The sequence below is a fragment of the Podarcis pityusensis genome (assembly GCF_964106645.2).
Source record: "Podarcis pityusensis genome assembly, chromosome: 13".
Classification (NCBI taxonomy): Eukaryota; Metazoa; Chordata; class Lepidosauria; order Squamata; family Lacertidae; genus Podarcis; species Podarcis pityusensis.
This window is the reverse complement of record NC_138038.1, coordinates 31833559-31859151: the sequence shown is the minus strand read 5'-3', so window position 1 is coordinate 31859151 and position 25593 is coordinate 31833559. Positions and strand designations below refer to the sequence as shown.

The 25593-nt window shown below is 47.6% G+C and overlaps 1 protein-coding gene across 3 annotated transcripts in view; it reads right to left on the bottom strand.

Annotated features, from left to right (window-relative positions):
• ARHGEF40 (Rho guanine nucleotide exchange factor 40) overlaps window positions 1-25593 on the bottom strand; it is a 39466-nt gene that overhangs the window by 7282 nt on the left and 6591 nt on the right. For 2 of the 3 annotated variants that reach the window (XM_080976339.1, XM_080976338.1), the window contains exons 2-15: window positions 19302-19499; window positions 16780-18565; window positions 11443-11563; window positions 10354-10459; window positions 9375-9473; window positions 8358-8474; window positions 7791-7889; window positions 6307-6434; window positions 5255-5372; window positions 3712-4313; window positions 2512-2758; window positions 1920-2006; window positions 771-995; window positions 297-458 (exon numbers count right to left, since the gene is read on the bottom strand). In XM_080976339.1, coding sequence (XP_080832465.1) covers window positions 297-458; window positions 771-995; window positions 1920-2006; window positions 2512-2758; window positions 3712-4313; window positions 5255-5372; window positions 6307-6434; window positions 7791-7889; window positions 8358-8474; window positions 9375-9473; window positions 10354-10459; window positions 11443-11563; window positions 16780-18565; window positions 19302-19499 — 4095 coding nt within the window. The remainder of the gene's footprint in view (window positions 1-296; window positions 459-770; window positions 996-1919; window positions 2007-2511; window positions 2759-3711; window positions 4314-5254; window positions 5373-6306; window positions 6435-7790; window positions 7890-8357; window positions 8475-9374; window positions 9474-10353; window positions 10460-11442; window positions 11564-16779; window positions 18566-19301; window positions 19500-25593) is intronic. The other variant, XR_013978522.1, reaches the window with a different exon arrangement.

The window sequence follows — 25593 nt, the reverse complement described above, 5'->3', positions numbered from 1 at the left end:
GCTTGTTCTTGGTGTATTATGTAATGCCGAACACCTGTCTTTGTTAAATTTAGCTTTCTTGAATTTTAATCCCATTCACTGTTGCACTGGCAGTTCCTTCCCGCTTTGTGCCCTATGCAAATCAGGGGTGGGGATGTATATTCCACCAAACAGGTCCAACAATTCCATTCCAAGTAACCATTATTCCATCCGTTTATGCTGCAGGAGCCTGTCTTGTGTGCCAATGCCCTCCTTCCCAAACCATGCAGCTCACGACTCAAGGAAAGGAGCTCTCCATTGTAGACATGCTTGCGCACCTGCAAGGCCTGTTTGCAGACGTAGCCGCCCTCGGGTCCCTTGCACTTGGTGAAGAGCAGCAGCCGCTCAAAGAGGAAGACATGCCGCTGGCACTTACGACGCCCACACACCACGGTGAGCTCACCACGCTGCAGCAGCGGCCCTTGTTCCGATAGTTTCATCTGCAAGGAAACAGGAGGCCTGATCAGGGTCATCTGGCTGAGGACTCTCTCCCCCCCCCCCGCCAACCGCCCCAATCGCAGAAGTGGTCAAAAGTGTCACTTGTCCAGTTTCCTCGTGTGTGTTCCCACTCAGTGTCCTGCACAGAGGTCCCAGAGTGCAGCAAGGGCAAAACCTGGCCATGGGCAAGCACCAGAAGACGGGGATACCTGGTTTGAGTGAGGGACAGGCAGTAGGGGAGGGAGCAGTGCATGCACAGGGAAGCAGCAGGGAGGATGCAGCGCTGCATGCCAGGGGAGCGCCCATGCGCTCACCTCGCAGCCCCGGATCTGCTCTGCGGCCAGCAGGTCCCTGCCTCGCTGCTCCTGGGCCTCCAGCAGCTGCTGGGCCTCCTCCAGGGCTTGGCGGTCAGGCCCCCGCTCCAGCTCACATTCGCGCAGCAGCTCACCCAGGAAGCGCCGGTACCGCTCCAGCTGCTCCAGGGGCACACGCAACGTGTGCGCCGTTTGCCCGTCCTCACGCAGCTCTGCCAGGCTCTTCTGCACGGAGGAAGGGGAAAGAAAAGGCAGCTGAGCTGGGAGCAGGGCAACAAGATCATCTGCAGAAGTGATGGAACTCAAGGCACTCAATCTCTTGCCCTTCCTTCACCCACCTGCCACAATACCCTGGACTCCTGGACAATGAGGGGCGGTGGGAGGCACCAGGCAGGGAGCCCCCAGGGTAGATCCCAGAGGAGGAAGGCTCAAAGCCTGGGAACTGGTGGTGGGACGCTGAGGAAAGGTCAGAGGGGGACGCTTGGGAAGAGAGGCTGGATGCTGAAGGGGCAACAGGGTTTAGTGAACAGGAGGAACCTGTGACAGGAGCAGTTCAGACTCCAAGGCTGAAGCATCCCAGGAGTCTCCCTCTCCAGCTGCGACAAACTTCCCTCCCCACTTATCTCCAAAGACTCGCAGGATAATGATGAGGGCACAACAGAGACCAGAGGTGCGCAGACACATTTTGAGACTGCTTGGGAAACATCTGGGAGAGGAGGAGCCCTAGGAGGGGGTGGAACACTGGGATCTTCAGTCCTGGCAACTGCTCTATAGGGGCAAGACCTGTGGGGAAGTGTTGCTGAGTTGTATGCAATTTCCTTGACAAAGAGTTAATTTCACTGACAGCTGACTCTGTCTCTTTGCTCTGACCTGCATCTGACTCCAGCCTTGACAATTGTCTCACCCAGAGTCAGAGAGAGACTGAAAGGTGCACAAAGTTTTCAAAACACCCACATACAGAGGCCAAGCTCCTCACAAATCAGATGGCTGACTAGTTGAACATCAAACTTCCGCTAAAGATTAGTGCCATGGAAGGATTTCCAAGAAGTGGGTTGAAAGAATCTATTATAAGAGAAAGCTATTCTATCAGCAACCCACCCACACAAAGGTCAAAGTTAAAACTCGGTCCCCTGCGGCCACAGATCTTACCTTGCTGGTGGTTCGAAGCAAAGCCAGGGCAGCCTGGAACTTATGGTGCTCTTTGGCGTACGTGGCATAAAGCTGAAGCTTCTCTCTCTACAGAAGAAAAGAGAGAGAGAGAGAGAAATCCCTCATTCATCCAACTGAGCAGGAGGCCAGACATCAGGCTGCTGCAATGAAACAATGTGAAATCTAGCTCATGTGAGGGGGATTATTCCTTCTCTTCCCCAACCCACCCCCATTTCCTTTAATGGGAAAATATGCCCCAGAGGCGAGCTCAAAGGACAGGATTGTTATCTCTCCTTCTTTTCCACTGGCCCTGTTGTTGCTTCTTTCAACAGAGGTCCAATAGGCATTAATTGGGCAATTAAATTCCCCATCATTTTATCTCTGTGCCAGGAAAGGCTTCAGCTGCTACATTCCTATGTGCCAGAATGGTTAAAAAAAACAGGAGCAGAGCTAGTTTGGTTTTTAAGGTTGTTTTCATTTATCAAAAGAAGCAGACCTTCTGCAGCAGGCACAAAGGGAAGAAGGATTTTTCTGTAAGGGAACAACACCAGTGTGCAAGAACAAAATGATATTAGTTGGGGGGGGCACTCACATGTCGCAGGAAGCAGCCCCCAGCACATGACGGGTGGTTCATGCACCCCTCCAACTCGCCAAGGAAGTAGCTGGTATGGAAAGCCAGCAACTGGTCCCGCAGGGTCCGGAGAGCACTGCCCAAGCACCTCAGTTCGGCCGGCCAGGCCTGTCCCCCAGGTTCTTGGGACAGAGAGAGGGGCTGGGCAAGGGCGGTCAGATACTCCCGCTCACACTCCAGCAGCTCAGCCAGAAGTTGCTGTTGGACCCTGAGAAGAAAGGGGGAGGTTGGAAAAGAATCACACACCCCTCCCCATGGCTCTGATACAAGGCCTATGTCTACTACGATTGAGTTAAATGGATCTTATCCATTGTATGCTTTTTATCATTTTTACATACACCGCTAGAGTCTTTGGTAAATAAGCAGTGTGTGTGATACACACACCCACCCACACACACCAGTTATTTACCAAACACTATGTGCCGAGAAATGATAAAAAGTACACACATATATTTCTACATATACACAAACATGCACACAAAATAAAACACAATACCAGTACCAAGCTACTCAGCCCTCCCTGAACAATATAGGGTGGGTGGGTCCTGTGAAGTGAACAATGTTTGTGGGGTGTTGGTGGTGCAATACAGCTGATGATATAGTGCTAGCAGATTGGCTAGTGTTGTTGCTGTTATTTTATTAAATTTATTGGTCGCTTTTTCTTTGCCAAAGGGATCTCAAAGCAACTTACAACCAAAACAAACATCGACATAGATACATTTTTTAAATCCCCATTAAAATACTACATTAAAATGCATTAAAAACACCCCACCCACTCCTAAGAGGCCACAGAAAGATGGAGGCCAAAGGCCTGGTTCAAGAGAAAAGCTTTTGCCTGGCACCTAAAGATATATAATGATAGCACCAGGCTAGCCTTCCTAGGGAGAAGATGGCAGATCAAATGGCAGACACATGAGGCCTAGCGCACAAGCAGCTTCTCTGTGCATTTTAATACACTTACGAAGAAAAGTTTGACCATACTACACATTAATTCATGGGAAAAGAGAGGCAGGGTGCCATTTAGATTTTCTTGAGCTGGGCCTGGTTGCAAATCTAAGTTTGACAGGTTCAGACTACTATCTTCTCAGCCCCACTCATACCCCTGGGGTAACACAAAGACCGTGGATGGAAAACCTCCCGCATGTACCCTCCGCTACTCACCCAAGGCAGCGCCTTCTTTCCGTGCGAGGTGTGGCCCCCCAAGGTGCTTCTGCAACGTGGGTCCCGCTACGGCTCAGCAGCACATGCTCACGGGGAGAACAGCTCCTATCTGCCAGCTCACGGCTGCTCACCTCCAGGCCGCGGATGTGCACGCTGGGGCGGCCAGGGTCACTCAAGGCCCGCAAAGCCAGCTGGGAGACGGGGGACAGAGATGATTTGGGGCTGCTGGGAAGGCCCTGCCTCTTCTTGCCACTCTCCAGGACGCCGCTTCGAGTGGGAGAACAGCAAGGGGAGGTCTTGAGGCTGGGGTGCGGCTGGAAGAGGGAGGTCAGGCTGCAAGAGGAGCCAAATCTGGACCCCAGGCCCCAGCCGTGCTTGGGTGAGGAGGAGGCACTGATGCTGCAGGCCCGGGGCCGTGGGGCACAGCCAGCTTCTGACACTAGCTGCATCCTCCCTGGGGACTTGGGGCTCTGCAGCAGTGTCCTCTCCAGTGATGCCCCCTCAGCCAACCCTTCGACAGGCCTCTTTGCTTCCCTCTTCTCTTCTACACAGTTGCCTGTAGATTCAAGATGGGCCTTGTTTTCCAGAGCTTGTTCCTGAACCTGTGTAGAAGCGGGAGAGAAAGAGAGAAGTAGCAAAAGCTTGGCCAATCCCAGGAGGCTGATCTCTGTTGACCTCACTGTTTCTTATATCGCCAGTGTACAAATTCCACTATAATTTAAGATATTTGAGAGCTCCTGAGCATTGCAGTCCCATTCTGCACCCGCAAAATGTGGAGGTGGCAGGGCAAACAAGCTCAGAAATCTCTCCAGCTGCATCTGATCTTCTTGGATCTGTGCAAAGTGGAAATACTATCAGTGGGTCAATCCTGCCACCCTCTAGAGCTGGCCCTGGTTGCCATTTTAAAGGCCTAAAGTCTTTAGCTTCTGCACAAGGAGAGGTGAAATTCTAAACATGAGATTTTATCATCACAGCATCTCTATAGTCTCGCCACACCTCTACCACTACCACAGTTGGTATACCTATCCTGTTTCTGCAACCCCTGCATTTCTTTCGCCATAATGCCTCCTCAGAGCCCCTTCAGACATGGTGCCTACATTTATCCCCTTCTTTCATCACCTGCCTGAGGAAAACTGAGCCCTATAAAGCAATGATCTGTGAAGCTCCTCTCATCCCTTTCAACAATTCCCAGCAGAATCAAGACTCATGCTTCAGGCTTGACTGTTTGTAGGTGCATTGTCCTTTAAAAAAAAAAAAGTTTTAGCATCTCTCACAAACGTCCTCTGCAGAATTCCTCCAGCTTGATTTTTATAGTTCAGTTCTAGGAACAGTAATAATGAGCTTCAGAGGTAAGGCCCAACTTGGCCAATGGTTAGGGATATCAGGAGTTGTAGTCCCAGTGATGTCTTTAAGGCTCCTTCAGCTCAATTGCCAAACACCAAGAGAAAGAAGGGAAACTTCTTTTCACTGGTACCAGCTCTGCCAAAGCCCCGAAGGCTGCAGCTTTCCCCACAAACACATAATAAGGGACTTTAGGAATTACCTGTGTGTTTTCCCGTTCCTGTTGCAGCACCTCCAGGCGCCGGTTGCTGAGCTGGACCAGACCATGAAGGGCCTCATCCACCTCTTGGTAGAGCCTGGTGGCAGCCACAGCCTCTGTACTACAGGGGGAAAGGACACACACAGTTACTCTGAGCCTTGCAGTATGAAGCTGCTGCATGAAGCGAGGAAGGAAAAACTGGTGTGGGCCAGGTTAACGCCAGTGAAGGCTAACTGAATGTGACCCACTTACGGCCATTCTAGGGAACAATCCCCTCCTGCTCGGCTATTTTGCTTTATGTAACAGAAGGGTCTCTCTACTTAAATGGGAGATGCCAATGTGTACAAAAAGAGGGTTCGAGGAAAATTTGGACAAAAATCTGTTGAAAATTCTTCACAAGAGACAGGAATTAGCCCTCACAGGCCGGCTGCATACCGCTGCAAGTCTTTTTACTGCTCCAGATCAGCTGAAATGTTGCTGCCTTCCCACCCCCACCTTGTGTTTCAGAGATCTTAGGACCAAGCTACACATTACATATATCAGGGGCTGTTTTTGACCCAGTGGGCACATTTCAAATGTTGAGGGAGTGCTGGGGGACACCAGTCACAAAATGGCTGCCATGGAGGGTGGGGTGTTATAGTGCAAAACAGATGCCATCGCGCATTATAACATAAAGTTAGAGAGAGAGCCTAGAACAACTTCATGCTTACAATGGGAAATCAGCTATGTCTTGTTGGTTCTGATGGTGCAGATCACACAATATTGATTTTACACATACACACACAGAGGCAATGGAAATCAAGCTGCTAAACTACCTTCCCTGCCACCCACTCACACACCAATTAAGCATCCCCTCCAGATACGTAAGCACATAACTGCAGGATTACTCCAACACGCAGGAAGGTTAATTGAACAGCAGTGAAGTGTATTATACAATAGCTTTAAAAGCTATCCCCAAGTGCTGTTGTTATTTTACATAACTCTGCTACAGAACAAATGGGAACAGGGGACAAAGGGAACTTTCTGCTATGATGCCCTGCAGCCCTGATCCTCACCTGCAGGGCCCCAGGGGGGGCAGCCGTGCCAGCAAGGCCCCCCCACGGCGCTGGAGTTCCAGCAGGCGCGGCTCTGAGAGGAGCTTCTGCATGGTCTCTTGGTGCAAGGTGATCTGGGCCGACAGTTCCTACAGGGGTGAGATCCTAGCAGTTAGGACAAGGCAAAAGGAATGGGTTGGGGGATAGTGGAATGGGAATTCTGACTTCAACGACAGAAAAGAAACTATGGCAACGTGGTAACGCTGCATACCAGCGCTGACATGACTATCATAATAACTAGCATAGAACAAAACAGCACAGCAACACAACCAGTCCTGACTCCACACAACATATTTATTCAGAATTCATCCTGATATGTTTGCACCAAGCTCATACAGAGGTTAGATTGTATCCAGTCTTTATTGAGCATTCATGCTGATTTGTTTACGGAGCAGTTAGAGATACAGTCAAACCTCGGATCCCGAACACCTCCATTTTGGAATGTTTCGGCTTCCAAATGCAGAAAACCTGGAAGTAAATGTTCTGGTTTTCAAACGTTTTTCGGAAACTGGACGTCCGACGCAGCTTCCACTAAGTGCAGGAAGCTTCTGCAACCAATCGGAAGCCGCGCCTCAGTTGTCAAACATTTCGGAAGACAAACAGGCTTCCAGAACGGATTGCGTTCGACAACTGAGGTTTGACTGTACTGGGGGGGAAATCACTAAAGTCATGCACATTCTGTGCTTTAAAACGGGGTGGGGACCCCATTCAGACCCTCAGTAACCCAAATACTGCAGCAAAAACCCTGGATTCTACAATGGCCAAATAATCAAGCAAATTTGTTGATATCCACCTTACTCTGAATAATTTTTACAACCGCTGCTCATCAAAGGGAAGAGCAAAGAGATACACAAAGTGGTGAAACCTCACTTCCTGACCACTAGAAAACTTGGTCAATTACCCCAACCCTCCACAGAAAACTAAGCAGCCTGCACTCTGAAGGGGTACAACCGAGATGTAGGTTTATTTAGTCACTGTCTTAATTTTTTCACCTTTATTACTGTAACAGTACACAAGGGAGTATCTGCAAAAAGATTCCAGTCTTTTTTAACATGCCAAGCTGGAGTTTCTCCACGCTATATGATTCTTTCTAGGACTAATGCAGAATACGTGAATTACATGCAGGCCTGAGGCCAACCGAACCAAAGTTCAGTCCCAGCTTAGTGTCCCCAGCAGAATGGTTAAGCTGATGCTTTCACAGTAGGAAAGGTTGCATACCTATGCACACTTACCTGGGAGTAAGCCCCACTGTACTCAATCGGGCTCACTTCTGATATGTCCGTATCTTATTCAAGACTGTAAGACGTAACAACTATAGAACCACAAGTGAACCAGAGAAACGTACAAGTCCATAAACAGAAGTATCACACATCACAAAAACAAACCAATTACTTGCTATGTTCCTGTACCCTCATAGTCTCTGGAGAACCACCACATGAGTTTACCTCTTGACTTGACGCTGTTCCCACTGCTTCAAGGTGGGCACTGGCCTCGCACACAGCCTGTAGGACACTACGACAGAGTGACTGCAGTTGCTCAAGAGCCTGTGCAGAGAGAAGAGGTGGGGCAGAGGAAGATAAGTACCACAGAAGTGTCAAGCTGGAATATACAGGAAGGTCACCCAGAGAAAATGCCTTGTGAGAGAAGGAGGAGTCACAGCGGCCCGTTGTCATTTGTGGCTAGTGGTCTGTGGGCCCACACGAGGCCCAAGTTAACACAGAGTCTGGATGCAGCTGGAGTGGGGTGAGAAGGTTCAAGGATATGCTGAAAGCCAGTAAGAAAAAGGCTACCTGTGGACACGGTGCCAAAATTTGTGGGTGCCCAGCTCCTTCATGGGAAATTTTGTGGGTGCTGTGGCACCCAGCAAGCCGGCGCCTATGACATTAACCATATACCACTAGGAAGGAAAGGCAGGGGGATTCTGTGCAGGGCTGCGGGGAGGCTGCCTTGGTTCCATGGATGAACCATGTACAGAGGCGCACAAGGTCCATTTCCTTGTTAATCTTTCTTACCTGGTGTTCCTCAACCCATTTGCGTGCTGAGTAGTTCAGGGTCCCTCCTAGTGTCGGGGTCAGCTGGTCCAAAGCCACATAATGTGGCAGTTCAGGGAGAGAGAGAACTCTGACCTCCTGTGGGCAAAGGAGTCTATTAGGTCAGAGGCAAACCCACCTCCTTGCATCAGTGCCTAATCCCAATCCCTTCACCACCCATCTTCTGCTCCAGCCGTGAACCCTAGGTCCAAGTTAGGCCCAAACTGACATTAGAGAGGAGAGGGGCAATCCTAAGCTATTTATAATTATCACACACGCACACACACCTTCAAGTACAGTTCTGTACAACAAAGTACAAATTATGTTGTTTCTTTCAGTGTTCTCTCTGCAGTATTTTGTCATGTTTATATTCTGTTTATATTCATGTTTTTATTCTGCATATAGAGTGCTGGCTGGGGCATAGGAGGCCTGGATTCAAATCCAATAACATCCAACTTGTTCTTCAAGATCACAGGGTTTGGGTGGGGCAGGAGAGGCTCTACTCATTGTTCCCATGAGCATTCCTGGTACAGGGGCATGCAACAGGGCCTTCTCTGTGATGACACCCCAACACTAGAATGCTCTCCATTTGGTGGTACATTTTTCCTCCTTCCTTTATACATTGAGGCACTAGCCGAAGATGCTTACAAAACCAGTAAAGTTGCTTCAATACCTAACAACTACAGGTAAGGTTTTTTGTGTTTTAATGGTTCTGATATTTTAAAATCATATTTAGCTATCTGTTATGCTTTATTTATTGGAAGTACTTTTTTATTGTGCATTGCACTGGAATCCCTTAGGAAGAAAGGTGATTCAGAAATGCAGTCAATAAGTGACCTTCCCCCCTTAGCCATGAAGTTCACTGGGTGACCTTGGGCCAGTCACAGTCTCTCAGGGTTGTTGTGATGGTAAAATGGGAAGAGAGGGGGCTATGTACACTACCTTGAGCATCTTGGAGGAAAAAGTGGTATACAAACAATAATAAATAGGAGAATTTACCGCAGCAGGTTCCAAAGCCAGCTCCTCTTCATGGGGTACAAAACGGTCATCAGGTGGCAATATCACTAGCAGCTGACGGATGGGGGCTGGAGAACTCTCCTAAAAAGATAAAGGATTTTGCTTTATGGAGGCATATTTGCATAAGGCTTTCATAGAGTAGGAAGAAAAGATGGAAGGTGGTTCTAAAATATAGGCAGAGGGAGAAAAAGTTGTGGATTGGGGAAGAGGAGGGGGCCTTGGACATAGGGCATAGCCACAAGAGCTGCTGTTCTGTGGTATGCAAGAGGCAACAAGGGGTCACAGAAAGGGCTTCTTAGTAATGGCTCTCAGACAACGAAATGGAAAAGCCAAAGCTTTACCGTATTGCTACCCCATCCCTCCTCTGGGTGGGATAGAAATTTAATTAATAAATTAATATATTCTCAAAAGGGTGGAAAGTTTTGTTGTTGTTTTAATCCAGTACAGTGGTACCTCGGGTTAAGTACTTAATTCGTTCCGGAGGTTCCGTTCTTAACCTGAAACTGTTCTTAACCTGAAGCACCACTTTAGCTAATGGGGCCTCCTGCTGCTGCCGCACCGCCAGAGCACGATTTCTGTTCTCATCCTGAAACAAAGTTCTTAACCTGAAGCAATATTTCTGGGTTAGCGGAGTCTGTAACCTGAAGCATATGTAACCTGAGGTACCACTGTACCATTTTGATGTCCAGGGCAGAAGAGTTGGTGATCACTTTTCATTATGTAATCGTAATCATCGCCATGATCATTACTGTTATTATGCCATTATACATACGGTACCTATCCTAAATATGGAAGGCTGTGACAGTGAGCACCTTCTCCTCCCCTCCCCTTTTACATTCTGAAGCTATTGTCATAATAAATTATTGCTGCATCAGTAAAACCCACAGCCTGCCTACTGAGGAACAGGAGCAGAAAACACGAGGACAGATACAGAGCTCCTACAGTCGAGTCAGGAAGATACCTGGAATGTCCTAATGGCCGGCAGCAGCACAGGGGCCTGGAGCGCCCAGTCATCCACCTGGCTCAGGTCCAACAATAGTGTCAACCCACGGGCCTTCAGCTCTTGCCTGGAACAATTGTGGAGAGAAAAGGGAGAAATGGAGCTGCAAAGTCATCAAAGGGGCAGCAAAGTCAGTGTACAAAAGCTGGTCAGCGTATTTCACTTGTGAAGGGCTTCATGGAAGCATAAGGCTTAGATTATCCTCACAATAACCCCACTCTAGGCCACAGTTGTACAGATGAGAAAACTGAAGAAATTTCTGTGTATATATGTATATATTTCTGTGTACTATCATTAGTACACACAAGGCACAGGAGGAAATTCTTTGTTGTTAACAATTCCAAATTAAGAAGTAGAGAACTGACGGCAACTGTGCACTGAATGGTACTAATTAACATCATGGTGTTCAAAGCACTCCACATACATTATATCAGCACAGTTTACTGGCCCTTATAAGGTAGGCCTGCATTATTATCTCCACAGATGAAGAGAGGGTGGTGGGTTCTAGTGGCTGGGGTGGGGAATCCGAGGTCCTCTGAATGCAAGCTGGGGCTGACAGGAGTCAGGAGTCAAAGAGCAACAGGAAGGCCACAGGTTCCCCATCCCTGGCTTAAAGCCATGAAATGAATTCATGGCAAGATATGAACTGAGGGGTTTTTTTCCAGCTCACTGCTCATGCCCTTAACCATGATGCCACACTAGCTCATGAAAACACTCACACTTGACGCAAACAGTGCCTCAAAGGCACTTTTTAGCATCATGTGTCAAAGCAACTTTAAGTTACAAATTTCGGCCAATTTGACTGTTAATGGCTTTCCAAAGCGGTTTCTGTTGGCTTGCTATTTTATGACGATGCTGAGGAGAATTTACTGAATTTTCCACCTTTCTTGATGAATTTATTTTATTTTTTCTTTGGAAAGAAATCCTGACAATCAGCCTCACTCGGACACTATTTACATCTTTATTAGCACAACTGTTTACTCAAGCCGACACACTTTATCTCCTGCCAGGTCACCTTGGGAGGAGCTGCGTCTTGAGGTAGAAGTTTACCTGAGAAGGGAGTACAGGTATCTCATGGTATTGACTAGATCCGTTTGTCCTGGTGGCAGCTCATCCCGAAGAGGCTGAGGCACCACAATCAGCAAGGGCCGTCCTGACCTGTCCATTCCTCCTGTGGAGAGAGCATCAGAGGAAAAACATGAGGTACACTTGTCCTGCAACCTGGGAAAGCTCCTGGTCCTGATTCAAACAGACGAGCAGGTTAGCCACTCAAAATCCAAATTTCATTGACTCCAAACTTCCTTTTCTTGCGTTGCCACCCAACCCCAGCTGCTCAGCTACTGGGAAACAGCAAACAGCAGTAAAAAAAAGAGAGAGAGAGAGGGTTGCAGCTTCAAGAACCTGTCAAGAAAGGCGAGGGGCAAAAAAAGCACTGCTTCAAGGCAAGCAGGAACTTGGAGTGAGTTCTGACAGAGCCTTTCTTCTTAACAGCCACTTTTTTCACTGGGAATTGCAAGGGATAGAAGCCTTTAAAACCACTTCTCTAAAGTGCACAGTTTTAAATGAAGACCTTAGCAAGCATTTGAGGATATGGGGAAGCATAAGTTCTGATGGTTCCTGAACCTTTTTGATGCCGGTTGAACAAAATGATGGCAGGCATCACAGTGAAGTAGAGCTGAGAAGGGGGATGAGGCTTGTGAAATGTTCTTTCTAAGGGCTGGTTAGAAAGGATCTGTGGGCTGGATCTGGCTCACAGGCCACTGGCTTCCCTTACTTGCTATAAGGCTGTGGAACAGCCAAGGGGTCTGATCCAGTTTAGTCCTGACTCACAGTTAATCCTTGTTCCCTCCTCTGAAATCACACTGAGCTTAGATGCCACTCAAATCCCCACCATATAATTAAATTGTTCACACATTGCAGTTGTAAAGTGTACACCTTAAGGTTTAAGTATACATCTCAAAACGCAGCCTGTGAATGAGACAAAACACATGCTTCCCTCAGAGAAGCAAACTTGGCTGCAGCACTTTGCCAAGTATACAGATGGTTGCAAACCTTGTTTTTGCTGCATGTTAAGTGTGTGGGAAAGCCCAGATGCAACTATATCAATGAAGAAGTTTGCTATGCTTGCATGCTAAAGCAGAGATAATACAAGATTAAAGAGGGCAGATTTTAGCCATTGCCATATGCAAGCCATGCCTATTTACCAAACCAACACAAAACGTTTTTTAAAAATAGACTATTACAGGAAGAACTCCTGAGCTCATGCTCCATAAAATAGTTACTGCACCATCTTCCCAGGGTTATGTTGCCTTTTGGGGTTGGAAAAAAAGCAGCAATTTCCTACTGATTGAAAAAAAAAATCCATTTCCTACCAGTTCCTATAATTTATTTGCTCCATAACAGCAAACACACAGCACAAAGGCCTAGATCCTAAGATGTTAGAATAAGAGAGTTCACAGAAGGAAAGTTTCTAATTCCTGCCTTCGCAGAAGAGCTACATAAAACTCTCCAAAAAGCCTAAATGGAAGCTCAGCCCCCCTCCCAAACAATGAAAGAATAGAGCTTGAATTCTAAGATAATTTCACTTAAAGAAGTTCACATAGAGAAAGTTTTCCCATTCCTTCCTCCCTTCTCAAGAGGGAGCACACACACAGGCCCTCAATGAAGCCTTTGTGAGGGTGGCAGGTGGCTGCAGGTAAGAGGAAGGGACAGAAAATTTTATTTCTATGAGCTTCCATAAGTTAACTAAGGATCCATCAAAGCCATAGTATGCATTGTTCTTTTTGGGTAGAGGGGAAGGAGGGATATCTCCAGATACCTAGACCCTGAATGTTCCATACTCTGCCACATTTCTCCAATGAAAATAGGGGCGCCCTATTCCATAATAATAATTTTCTATTTATACCCCACCCATCTGACTGGGTTGCTCCAGCCACTCTGGGCAACTTCCAACATATATAAAAACCTCGGGTTAAGTACTTAATTCGTTCCGGAGGTCCGTTCTTAACCTGAAACTGTTCTTAACCTGAAGCACCACTTTAGCTAATGGGGCCTCCTGCTGCCGCCACACGATTTCTGTTCTCATCCTGAAGCAAAGTTCTTAACCCAAGGTAATATTTCTGGATTAGTGGAGTCTGTAACCTGAAGTGTATGTATCCTGAAGCGTATGTAACCCGAGGTACCGCTGTACAGGGCTACCTTCTGACGGCTCAGGGGTCAGATAACTCCATACCCTGCAAAATTTCTCTGATGAAAATAGGAACATCCTAAGGAAAAGTGGGACATTCTGGGATCAAATCAGAAACTGGGACAACTTCTGTAAATCAGGGACTGTCCCTGGAAAATAGGGACACTTGGAGGGTCTGATGTTTGCTCAGAAATAGTGTAAGTGCTCCACTTTTGTGACTTGCAATTGCTTTGCAGATATGAAAGTTGTATCATTCATAACTGACAGAATTAAGGCTGTTTAAAAGACACTCCCCACCGACCTTTTATTGTTTTCCTTTAGGAAAATCTTGCCAAGCGAGTTACCTTTTTCTTTAAGTTACCTGTTCTTATAAACACACACCCAGATGGCGACACACTGTCATTGTAATGGAAATTCTTCCGTTTCCCCTACTGCTGTATTGTGTGCTGGGATATATTGCCCTATAGCACAGATGGGGAACACATGCGACCCTCCAGATGTTGCTGGATTACAACTCCCATCATCCCAGATCTTTGGCCATGTTCGCTGGGACTGATGGGAGTTGTAGTTCAGCAACACCTAGCGGGCCAAGGGTTCTCCATCCCTGCCCTATACAAATATAAGCCTGCCCTACAGGTCTTTTTCAAAGCACTGTGGTGTTGCACAGAGGAACACATTGTCATCACTAAGTTGATGTGCTGTGGGAAAGGGCAGCAATCAGATCCCAAAGTTCTTGTACTTTGCTTCCTCCGAGTCTTCTGCCAATGGATGTTCTTCTATCGAAGGAAAAAGCTTTCCAACAGAGGAAGCAAGAACCTTTGGATCCAGCCCCAAAGGTCTCTACCACATCAGTTGAAAGGAAACAGCATTTCCCCCTAACCTCAGTTTAGATGGCTCTTAAAATGGATTAAATGAATGCAGGGGGAAACAGGTCAATCAAAGGTTATTAGCCACGAAAGCGAAATGGAACCTTCATGCTAGTGGAGCAGTTTATCTCTGAATACCAGATGCTGGGAACAGATTTTTTTTGGGGTGGGGAGAGATATTGCCTAGCACACCCTGCTTTTGAGCTCTCAAAGGCATCTGATTGGCTGCTGCTGAACATGGGACTAATTGCTGCTCTGATCTGTTCTGATAGGGCTATTCTTCAGACAGTTCAAATAACCACACACACACACTGGAAAAAGATGTGGGGGGAGGTCTCTGCCCACTTCCACTGATGTACCAAGTGGCCATGCCCTGCCCCTCAGCTCATTCAGAGTGTGTCAGAAGGAGGCCTAGGAATACCTCAAACAGAGTTCTCCCTTGCTTGGAGAAGTTTTATGCACGTATAGCAGTGCATATACAGAGTTCCTTTCAACATGCTCTAAACATATATGGATGGCATGGTAAACTGAGTGTGAAGCCCCATGTTCTTTCTGTGTGTGGATAGTCCTCTGATCCCCCTCTTATCATCTCACTGGCACACCAAAAAGCTAAATTGGGAGAGGGAAAAGGATGAGGCAAATTCAAAGAAAATAATGGCGCTTAACCACATATTCAGATGCACTGTTACTTCTGATGACCAGTTTGTTAAATATAGAGGGATCCTAAAGAGTGCCACTAATATTATGCCTTTTTGATGCAGCTCCTCCCTTTGTCCTCCCCTGTAACATTCCAGTTTTTCCCTTCCTTTCTGTCCTGCCTTTGTTTACGCTTCCCTTTAGTGACTGCCCTCAGGGAGGTCTGCCTCCCATTTTGCAAGCCACAGGCCTCTGGTAACGTGATCAGGCTCTGGTGTTATTTTGGGTCGTGTCTTGTGGCTTTGGGTTAGGGAGTGGTTTTTGCAAACTGCTGTGATGTGGCATGTGAGGAGGTTTGTCTTGCTCAGACCTTGTGATGTTGAGGAAGATGGCAAAATGTGGGCGAAAGGACAGTCGGTTTGGAAAGTCCAAGGAGACTAGTTTTGCAGAGATCTTATGCACAGTCAGACACAGGCTGCAGTGTGCAATGGCATCTTGGGTTTCCCACTCGCCAGAGTACCTCCATTCTAATCCATGCTTCCCAAGCCTATGCATATTTACTGGGAAGTTAAGCAGTACTGCATTTGATGGGATTTGCTCTCATGCAGTGCGCACAGAATTCCAGACTTGGTGTTGGAATCCCATCCCAAGTTCCCAAGGTGAAAAATCCAAAGAGCACTTCCACTGTTCTGCACTCTGGTTAATATGGGGCACAATCCACTGGAGAATTCTTCTGCACATGCCCCACTGAAATTAAAAGAAGCTGCATAATGGGCTCTCGCACAGCTCCTACTAATTTTAGCCAGGAGGACCAGTTGGTCGATTGTGCCCTGTGGGCCAGACTTGCCTGCCTCCCACTCCACCATTTTCAATGGCAACCAAAATCTACATCCCCAGGTGGCCTTTCCTCACCTTAATGCACCTCTGGGTTAAGGGCAGCTCTGAACCAATTTTGTACCTGTTTATGGTTTTCTCTTAGCACTAGCCTCACCCAGCATCTCTGGCACTACTTCCCCATCCCTGCGTGGTGGAGAAGGGCAGAGGAGAGACAGAGAGAATAAACATTCCAGGGACACTCCAACAACTTGGGAGTGCATAGCCTCCAAAGGAGAAAGATGATAATGAAAGAGAAAAGCCTATCCATAGTGGAAAGCCATTTCTTAAAATAGAAAAGGTAGAAGCAGGAGGGATCTATGTGAATTGCTGTAGAGATGTCACAAGCATCATCCAACAGGTGGATCCTCGCAATCCATAATTACATTTAAAACGAAGATGGTGCTTTAATCGCAATAATATTTGCAACAGCCCTGTAAGACAAAGCAGTTTTATTTTACCCATAGGACAGATGGGAGTGGGCAAAAGCTGAAAGTTGATGGCTTGTCTACCCTTACCCAGTGAGTTTGTGGGATCCTTTGCAACAGCTATGACTTCCTCATGCAAAAGCAGCATTGCCTCAACTGGCTTAAAACCAGCTTTTGATTGTAGTGTGAGTGGATAAGCTAACCAAAGCCTCAGTTTTCCCATTTATAAAATTAATATAATCCTGACACTGTATTCCCACACTGTTGTGAATACCGAAGCATAGGGGGACAAAGTTTTCAGCATATCCTAAGGGTTACAAGAAGGACAGAACAAGGCAGTTTCAAATCCTGAAAAGATGACTATCTGAACCCAAAATAGCCTTGCTTTGTCACTTACCTGTTAGAGCAAAGACACCCGACAGCACAAGCGCCCAGTCTACAGCCTGCCCGAGATGAACTGCAGCAAGGTGAGGGGAATTCTGTGTTTCCTCTGTGCCCTGATCAGTTGCAGTACTTAGGGCTTCCTCTCTCCCATCAGCACTTGGCTCCTTCTTCTTTGGCAATGGGATCAACGTCGCTTCTTCGGTGCTAATGGGGAGGCCCTGTTCTCTCATACAAGGCCCTTCAGTACCATCCACCCCTTGCCCTGGGGGGCTGATGCTCTGCTCCTCTCTGTCAACTGCAGGTCCGTCATCCTCAGCAGAAGCAGCTGGATCTTCGGCACAAAGGCCAGGGCCTTCTCTGCCGATGCCCCTTCCGCTGGTGCCAATGCCACCATTGCCGACAGAAAGAGAGCACTTTTCTGCATCACCCTCTGGCTCCCTGGTGTCAACAGTACATTCTCCAGTGCCAGTACCCAACTCACTGGCACTGACAACCTCCTCTCCGGCGACAAGGCTTCGATCCCCAGGGACGCTACTTCTCTCCTGGGTGCTGCCGCAAACTGCGATGCTGACACAGCAGTCCTCGATGCTAGCTGCTTGCTCTTGGGTGCTAATTACAGCTTCTGCATTCCTCGAATCCTGTTCCCTTGTACCAACAGAAATTTCCTCTTTCCTGGGCTCTTTTGTATCGGTAGAAGCTGCTGCTTCTTTGCTAGCCGGATCGACCCCCTGTCTAATTCGTCCACCACCTCCTCTCCCGGCCCCCTTTTTCTTCCTGCGGTTTCCCTTAGAGGTGCGTTTGGGTGTGGCTGCAGCCGGAGAGTGGTTCTCATTGCTGTCCTCCTTGGAACGAGCAGGATCGTGGTGGGCAGTTCCTGGCACCTCAGCTTTCCCTTGTCCTGTGTCCTCAGTGGCAGCAGCAGCAGCAACAACAACATCAAAAATGGCAGCCCGTGCCTCAGTTCCAGAGGGGCTCTGGTTTTGCTCTTGTTGTCCAGGACTCAAGCTCGCCACTTCCTGAGAGGCTTCTGATGCTAAACCCAGGACTAGAGTAGGATTTCCTCTCTGCTGCTCAACCCTATCCCCCCGAGCGCTGCTTTCTCGGCTGCACCTCTCCGCCTCCTGGGTCTTACAGGCCTGGCGCAAGGCAAAGTTCTCCCCACACCCAGACTTGTGGTGGAGCCAGGCCCGATGGCGCCGGCTCCTGCTCTTATTGTGCCCCTTGCGAGTAGGCATTGTCTGGATTTGGGTACCACAAGGCTGTGGGATCCTGGGGGCTTGGTGCAGGGTGGGGCTGACCTCCAGGAGGTGAACGTATTCCCCCTCGGACTCCCGGTTCTCGCCGCCGGAATGGCGCCCGTCTCCAGGGCTCCTGGCCCCCAGGACCTCAGGAGGCAAATCCGCAGGGCACCGCTGGCCTACAATGAACCCGTCTTTGTGCACAAACTGGGGGTAGACCAGTTCCGGCCAGGGCAGGCTCAGCACCTTCTCTCCAGCAGCCAGGAGGCAACGCTCCAGGCGCCCCGCTCGGCGTTCCTTGTTGATGCCATTGAGCCACTCGACGGTGAAAAGGAAGGGGTAGGAGTCAGAGGACACAGGCAGCTCCTGGACGCCACGGCCCTCTGGGGACAGACATTTCAGCACCAGACGCGGAGAGCACTCCCGGTGAGGCACCACTTGCAGGTAGAAATCGCCAGGGCAGAGGTGCTGCCAGGGCAGCGAGCCCAGCTGCACTAGGACCTTCTCACGGAGGCACAGTGGCCAACCCTCGTGGCAGAACACAAAGCCACTATACTGAGCCTGCAACAGTGGGAAAGAGAGGCACAGAATTATATATGCAGCACTGCCTTGGGAGAAAAGAAAATTGTGCATCAAGAAATGCTAAGTCCCGTGACAATGAATACACTGCAGATTTGTTTATTTTGCACCATCTATTTTGCTTCTGCCGACCTCGCAGAGGGGCAAAGAGCCACTCCCTGATCATGAGAAATCCTGTCCCACCCTCCTCTGGCAGCTGGCATTTCACCAGTCGAAGGATTTATAAGAATGCCTCCAGCATCTTACGGGCTAAAAACTTGGTTTCTGCACCAAAGCTAATATTTTCCTGATGCACACACTTCCTGCTTTTGCATGGCACCATCATGGAATCCACACAACTGATGGGGAGCGGAGGGGAGAGAGAAGCCCAGTGCACGGCTTAACATTTCAAAGAACCCTAAACCTGAAGAAAAGGTACACTCCTTCTCTAAACTGCCATCCACCCATATTCTGCCAACACTCAAATGGGCGTACAAGGTTGATGTGTTTGGAACTTATTGTCTGGAACAAGGGGGATGCTGGAGTTAGTAAGACTCAGCCTGACTCTTGGAGCGAGCTCTAGCACAGAAGGGGAAGTCCACCAGCTGTGGTTCTACAGGTCTGTAATGGGATTCCAGCATCAGAACAGATTGCTTTTATACTGCCCCTGTGCTGAGCTAGATTTCCCACTCAGAGGTATACTCTGGAGGAACAGAGCCAAACCGATGCAGCAGCTCACACAGGCTTCACTCTGGATGCGAGCCAGGATGTGCTTGGCAGGAACAAGGAAGTCGAGGGTGTAGCGCAGGGCGTCGTGCTGGTACGTCCGCTCCAGCACCTCGAAGACCTGGCTCAGCAGGGTGGGGGCAGTGGCTTCGAAGGGGGGGTACAAGGCGGCCAGCGTACTCTGGACGCATTCTTCAACCGGCTCAGGTTCCTGCAAAGAGAGAGAGCATAGTGAGGGGAAAACAGCATCCAACAGTAGCCTCCCCTGCACCTTCCCTTTCTGCCCTCTCACCAGCTCCCTGGCTCTTTAATGCCCATGCAATCACCAGGGAATCTATGCCAATTCCCAGACCATTGAAGACTCCAGGACAAACTCCACCACTGCTAGATCCAACCAGTTGCGCCGGTGCGTTCTCAGCACAAACGCAATGTCCTTTGCTGTTTTGCATGACACGGGACTTGCTGCACCGCTGCCAAGGGCCCCTTGTACTTGATCTTGTCCATTTTTAAAAAAACAAAGCACATTTTTATTTGCCTTGCTTAGCAAACTCACAGAAGAGATGCAGCGGTCGTGGCTACCTGCAGCAAGCATTGGCTGAAGCCTCACGCCAGACCACTGCCCCCTAGCGGCGAGCCAAATGGGACAGGGCAGCAAGGGAGCTGCCGGTGGCGGCGCAGCGCGCAGAGATTGGCAGCGTGTAAAAAGAACAGGGGGCATGAGGGGGCAGCAGGGAAGAAAGAGTCTGGGAAGGTGCCAAAGTCTGAGAACAGAGCAGCCGAGGTTCCATCTGGAATACATTAGCAGCTGTGAGCTCATTCCTTCCGCAGCTCCACCCAGCAAAGGAAATGGGGGTGGGGGGAGAGAGAGAGAGAAAGAGGCTGCGAGGGAAAGGGGCCAACAGCAAGAGGCAGCCATTGTGCCAGACCTTCCAAATGCACCTAATCACGAGTCGCAAGAACGCTTTTCATACCATTTGCAAGCACATTGAATCAGATGCAAACCTTTTAATTCTTTTAAATTGCTATGGGTGCCGTGCTTTCCTGCATTGGTTTTAGAATCCAGATCAAACGACCTTGCAAACCTATTGCAATTTATTTATTTATTTTGCTTTGTTTTCAAAAATCCCAAAAACTGCAGAATCAGGTGGTGGTGGGCTTGATTTACAGGGCACATGCTAGAAGCTACCCTATACCAAGCAAGGCACTGCATTACCTGCACTGTATTACCTGCACTGACTGGCAGTGCCCCTCCGAGGGTTTTTGACAGAGGGTGACTCCCAGCTTTACCTAGAGAGGCCAGGGACTGAAGCTGGGACCTTTGGTGTGCAAAGCAGATGCTCTTAGCATTGAACTGCAACCCTTCCCCTTTATGTAGTCCTTACATTTCCAGAGGGGTAGTCGTGTTAGTCTTCTGCATTAGAAAACAACAGAGTCTTTTGGCACCTAGGCAGCTTAATTTATTAAGGAACAAGTTTTCTTGAAGTGCACCAAAGTCTATGAAAGCTTATGCCATGGACAAACTTGTTAGTTGTTAAGGTGCTAAAAGTTTCTTTCTTGGTTTTTAATCCCTTCCATGTCTATTCAGAAGTGGAATGAAACACATGTCCAAAAAAAGAGGGTATTCTGCAATCCAAATCCTCGTACCTAGAGGCAAGCTCCACTGACATAGGAACACACTGCTGGGTACTGAAATGTGAAAATTCTGGAGGGGTCCATGGAACTATACCATCAATTGAACCAGGGTGGATAAAAATCAATGATTGTTAAAAATAAAAAAATAAATAATGGATTTTTTTTTAAATTTAAATTGGATTTTAAAAATAAAATGCTTTTGGAGTAAAAAGTATTTCTAAAGATAGTTTTCTATTTAAGTTAAGTTATAGTCCAAAGGCTATCAGGAAATAAGGATTTGTTTTAAGTTTTTCATGTGTGTTAAAACTCAGTCTAAGTATATATATAAAAGTTTAACCACATCAGTTAACAAACATGGATACATATGCTACAATGTTATTGTTTTAGTTAAATAAATTGTTTAAATTGTTATTAAGGAAATGATTATTTTTCTCCTTCCAATAAAGTACAGCAGAAAAGTTGTCCAAATATAAACAGTTAACTTACTAAACCTCACAATAATTTCATAATTATCTGTCTATGCATTTCTAATAGTATAACCAAATCAGTAATTTTTTATATAGCTGTAAAAACTACTCTGAAAATTTATTATTCCAAAAAATGAAACCTTCATCTCATTGTAAATATTAAGATTATACCAGCAGGAATGCCTTTCTGTAAAAAAGGGGGGAAATTAAATCAAGTCTTACTGAATAGTGTTTTAAATCATGATTTAAATCAATTTGATTTAAATCAAATCCACCCTGAACTGACCATTACAGCCCTTTAGAATTGACTTTATACCACTAGCTCTTGTATTTATTTCCAAAGGGGTAACCTTGTTACTCTGTCACAGCAAAAACAATTTAAGAGTCTTGTAGCACACCCAAAAGCTTATGTCATGAGACATTTGTTAGGGTTGTATCTAATGTGTTAGTCATACGCAAATAGACCCATTGAAATTAATGACCTGAGTCACAGTCATTCATCTCAATGAGCCTACTCTAAATAGGACTAGGTTTGGATGCAGCCCTTCGTCTTTAAAACGCCACAAGATTTTGAGACTTTTTGTTCTTTTTATTTCTGCGTTTCTTCAAATGGTTTACAGACCACACAGTTTTCTGCCCAAAATATTTTGCTGCCTGAGGTGAAGGACAAGATACAGACCCCCGCCTCCTAAATTTTTTTGTACAGAAACTGACTGGACTGGCATATGAATCTTGTTTTCTGCAGTGGCAAAAGGACAATGTGCCAAAGGACATCAGGCTCCCTTAGGGACTATGGGGAGCTGTGCAAGACACACACAGAGAATTGCCCTCATCATCTGCTGCAGCAACCTTATTTTCCCTAACGGTAGGGCCAGATCTGCAGGGTGGCTTATAAAAACCTCACAGTGAAAAGCTCAGTGCTCACATACAACTGATGAAGAAGTTGGAGTGTCTTGAAACCTATTACAGCGTTACGTGGATACAGAGCACATCTGCAACGACAGTGAATCAGGGCTGCACTTTTAGGTTGCCTTTGTGCAAGCAACCATCTGTTGGGTGTAGCTGTCTATGGTGGGGGGGGACACACCAAATGCAATAGCACATATTCACGTGTTTTGCGTAAACAGGGCTTTATTTTACATTTCTAAAAAGGAGAGGGTATGCTACTGTGTCTAAAAAGTCATTTCTCCTAATCCCAGATATAGAAGAGGCTGCCTAAGATTTCACAATGCTAGGGGAAACAGGATTTGGTGCTTTTTCTCCTTCTTTTGGTGCCAGAACGGTGATGTCACCTGCCAGAGAGGGGCCCAGAGAAGAAGAAGCACTGCGACAGCATCTGCATCTCCCCACCCTCAGTTTTCCCACTCCCCCCCTCACACACCTTTCTCCCTTGTCCCCCCCCCCATCACAGCTGCTGCCTGCTGCATCTCCTCTCAGCTCACTGTTCTCCCCTCTCTTGCTTTCTCTTCCACCAGGCAAAGGAAGAAACAATGAATCTTATTTAAGGGGGGGGGGGGGCGCGGAAGACCAGGCTGAAGTATATAGTCCAGCTGGGCACAAGGCAAGAGATGTATGAATACATCTCCCTGGCTGTGTGCTGAGAGTGTTAGTCTTACCTGCCTTTTCACGCCACCCTGCTCTTTCTTTAAGAGCCCCCCTTGTGGAGCTAGGACTCTCCCAGAAACACACGTCTTCTGCCAGCACTCCCAATTATTTTTCTTGTGCTTCTTTGTTCTCCTGCCTCTCCCCACATTCTTGCACCTGCTTACCTGCTTGGCAGGATAACTTTAATGGCACCGGAGGGCAAACTTTGAAAATGCACCTAATGTCCCACTGATCAAATACTCTGCTTTCTTCAACACCACCAGCAATTCTTCCGCCTCATATACATCATATGAAGTGGTATATATGGACAGGATGCTTTGGAAACACGATGGGGCAATGTGTAACCCTCTATGCTTTAGCTTAGGGGTGAGTAACCTCAGGCCTGTGGGCCATTAAGAATCTCTGTCCACCCCTTGGGACTCTCTCTCATGGACACTGCTTCACCCTCTCCTGGAGAGCTTTAGGCCGACTGGACTGTATCCTTGAACTGTGATAAGGCCTCTTGCTTGCCTTAGAAACCTCCAAGCTTTGCGTGACTTGAATGTGGCCTACTGCACAAAGACAAGAGTAACACCTGTTGTTTCACTCATGCTTTGCCTCTGGCTACACCCACCACTGGGTTCCCCCAGAAGGATGCCTGGAAAAGTACATGGCCTGTGGGCTTTAGAAGGTTCCCCACTCCTGCTTTAAGCCAAACTCAATGGGCACCAAGTCTAGATCCTTCCAGTCATGTGCCAGTACTTGTCATCAATACAGCAAACTGATCCCTGCTGAGGTAGCTGGCAAGGCCCGCTGGAGGAACTTCAGAGAAGTGTCATCTGTCTACCCTTATCCTCACACGTTTCATCACCACTTCTACCAAGAGATACTTCAGGAGTTCTCCTTCCATGACACATCAAGGAAGGCACCGCTGGTCACCTCTGGGGCCTGTAAGGAAAGTGCCAGGAGGTAACATGCACTGGTGCGCATGTCAGGAGAGGGAATTGTGTCAAGATGATGCCCGAGAACCAGATGTGATGGCCAACAGAGGCTCCCTGGAAAAAGCCACAAACGACTTCAGAAAGGAGTATATAAACTAATTATAATAATAATAATAATGAAATCCCATCTTTGTGGTTATCAGCAGGTGGAATATAGTTGAAGCAAAACATGAATGTCTTCAGGTGCAGTATGCTCATTTTGTTGGAGATAGGCAAAAACATCTCCAGGGAGGAATTTTGTCCTCTCTCTTTGCAACCGCACAATAATGACCATCAGGGCATCGGGGCCAGATAGCTGGTTGCTGGGGGAACAATCTACCAGGCCAACTATATCCTTCAAGCTTCCACTTTCATAGGATCTTCAGTCCCACTGTAGCCTGCCTTTTCCTTTCCTGGATTGATTGGGATCCCAGTTTCACCTCTGCTGCGTAAGTAACTTGCCAAGTCATCTGTGCCCAAAGAGTCAAAACGAAGAAAGCTTTTAAAAATAATAATTTCCTGGTGATAATAAATTTGAATTGATCTCTTAACTTTGAATCAGATCCTTCTCTTTGAAGAGGTGGGTTTGTTATTGTATCATTTAACTGCCCTTGCTTCTTCTCTAATGAGTATAATTAGCCAATCTATGAAATCACTGAGCTTAAAGGATATTCTCCAAGTGTTATTCCTCTTTGGCATAAGCAGTGAGGAATTTGTCTTCTGTTCTTTTGTAAAACACATCCCGCTGCATATCCATTAACATCTCTACCCCTTTCCATTCAATATCCGTCCACTCCAGATCCTGCGTACTATTGCTGCCTTCACCCTTCTGACAATGGTGAGGAACCTCTGGCTCTCCAGTGGTGCCCTGGGCAATGCCAAAATTGGGTGCCTCTTGCCTTCCATTCTACATCACAGCTGTGCCAACCCCGAGGCTCTGCATCCAGTGTGACCAAACCAGCCACGCTCCCCTAAATCTGCCTCTGAAACCAGCATCCCAAATCACCCAGTCAACTCGTTGCCCTTGTGTGGTGGTGGCTTCCCAACGGAGAACTTTTCTTGCCTACTATTCAATATCATTTAACAGGGGACAGCAGGGATTGAACCTGGAACCTTTTCACTGGTGCGAGGAAGCTCACGGGCAGAGTTGTGTAATGGTTAGAGTGCTGGACCACAGCCTGGGAGACCTGGGTTCAAATCCTCACTCAGCCATGAAGCTCACTTGGGGACCTTGGGCCTGTCACTCTCTCAGCCTAACCTATCTTGCAGGGTTGTTGTGAGGGGAAAGGAAGAGCCAGGAATGCTACCTTGAGCTCTTTGGAAGGCAGGTGGGATATAAATAAAATAAAAAAGCAAACGAACCTTCCAGGCACATGTGAGAGGTAGAAGCAAGCTTAAGCAGAGAGATACATGTGACTCTTACCTTTGTACACCAGGTTGCATTCCAGCCACACAGAAGTCAAGAGGTTTCCTTCTAAACACCCCCAATGCACATACAAGCCTCCATTCTGGCAAGCAGCAGTTATCACTGCTCAAGGACGCATTCCAGGCAGGCCAAAGCACTCAAGAGGGCGAGTGACAAAGAGTCCCAAGGGCTTGATAAAGAGAACCAGGCGGTGGCACTCATATCCCCAAGGCCAAG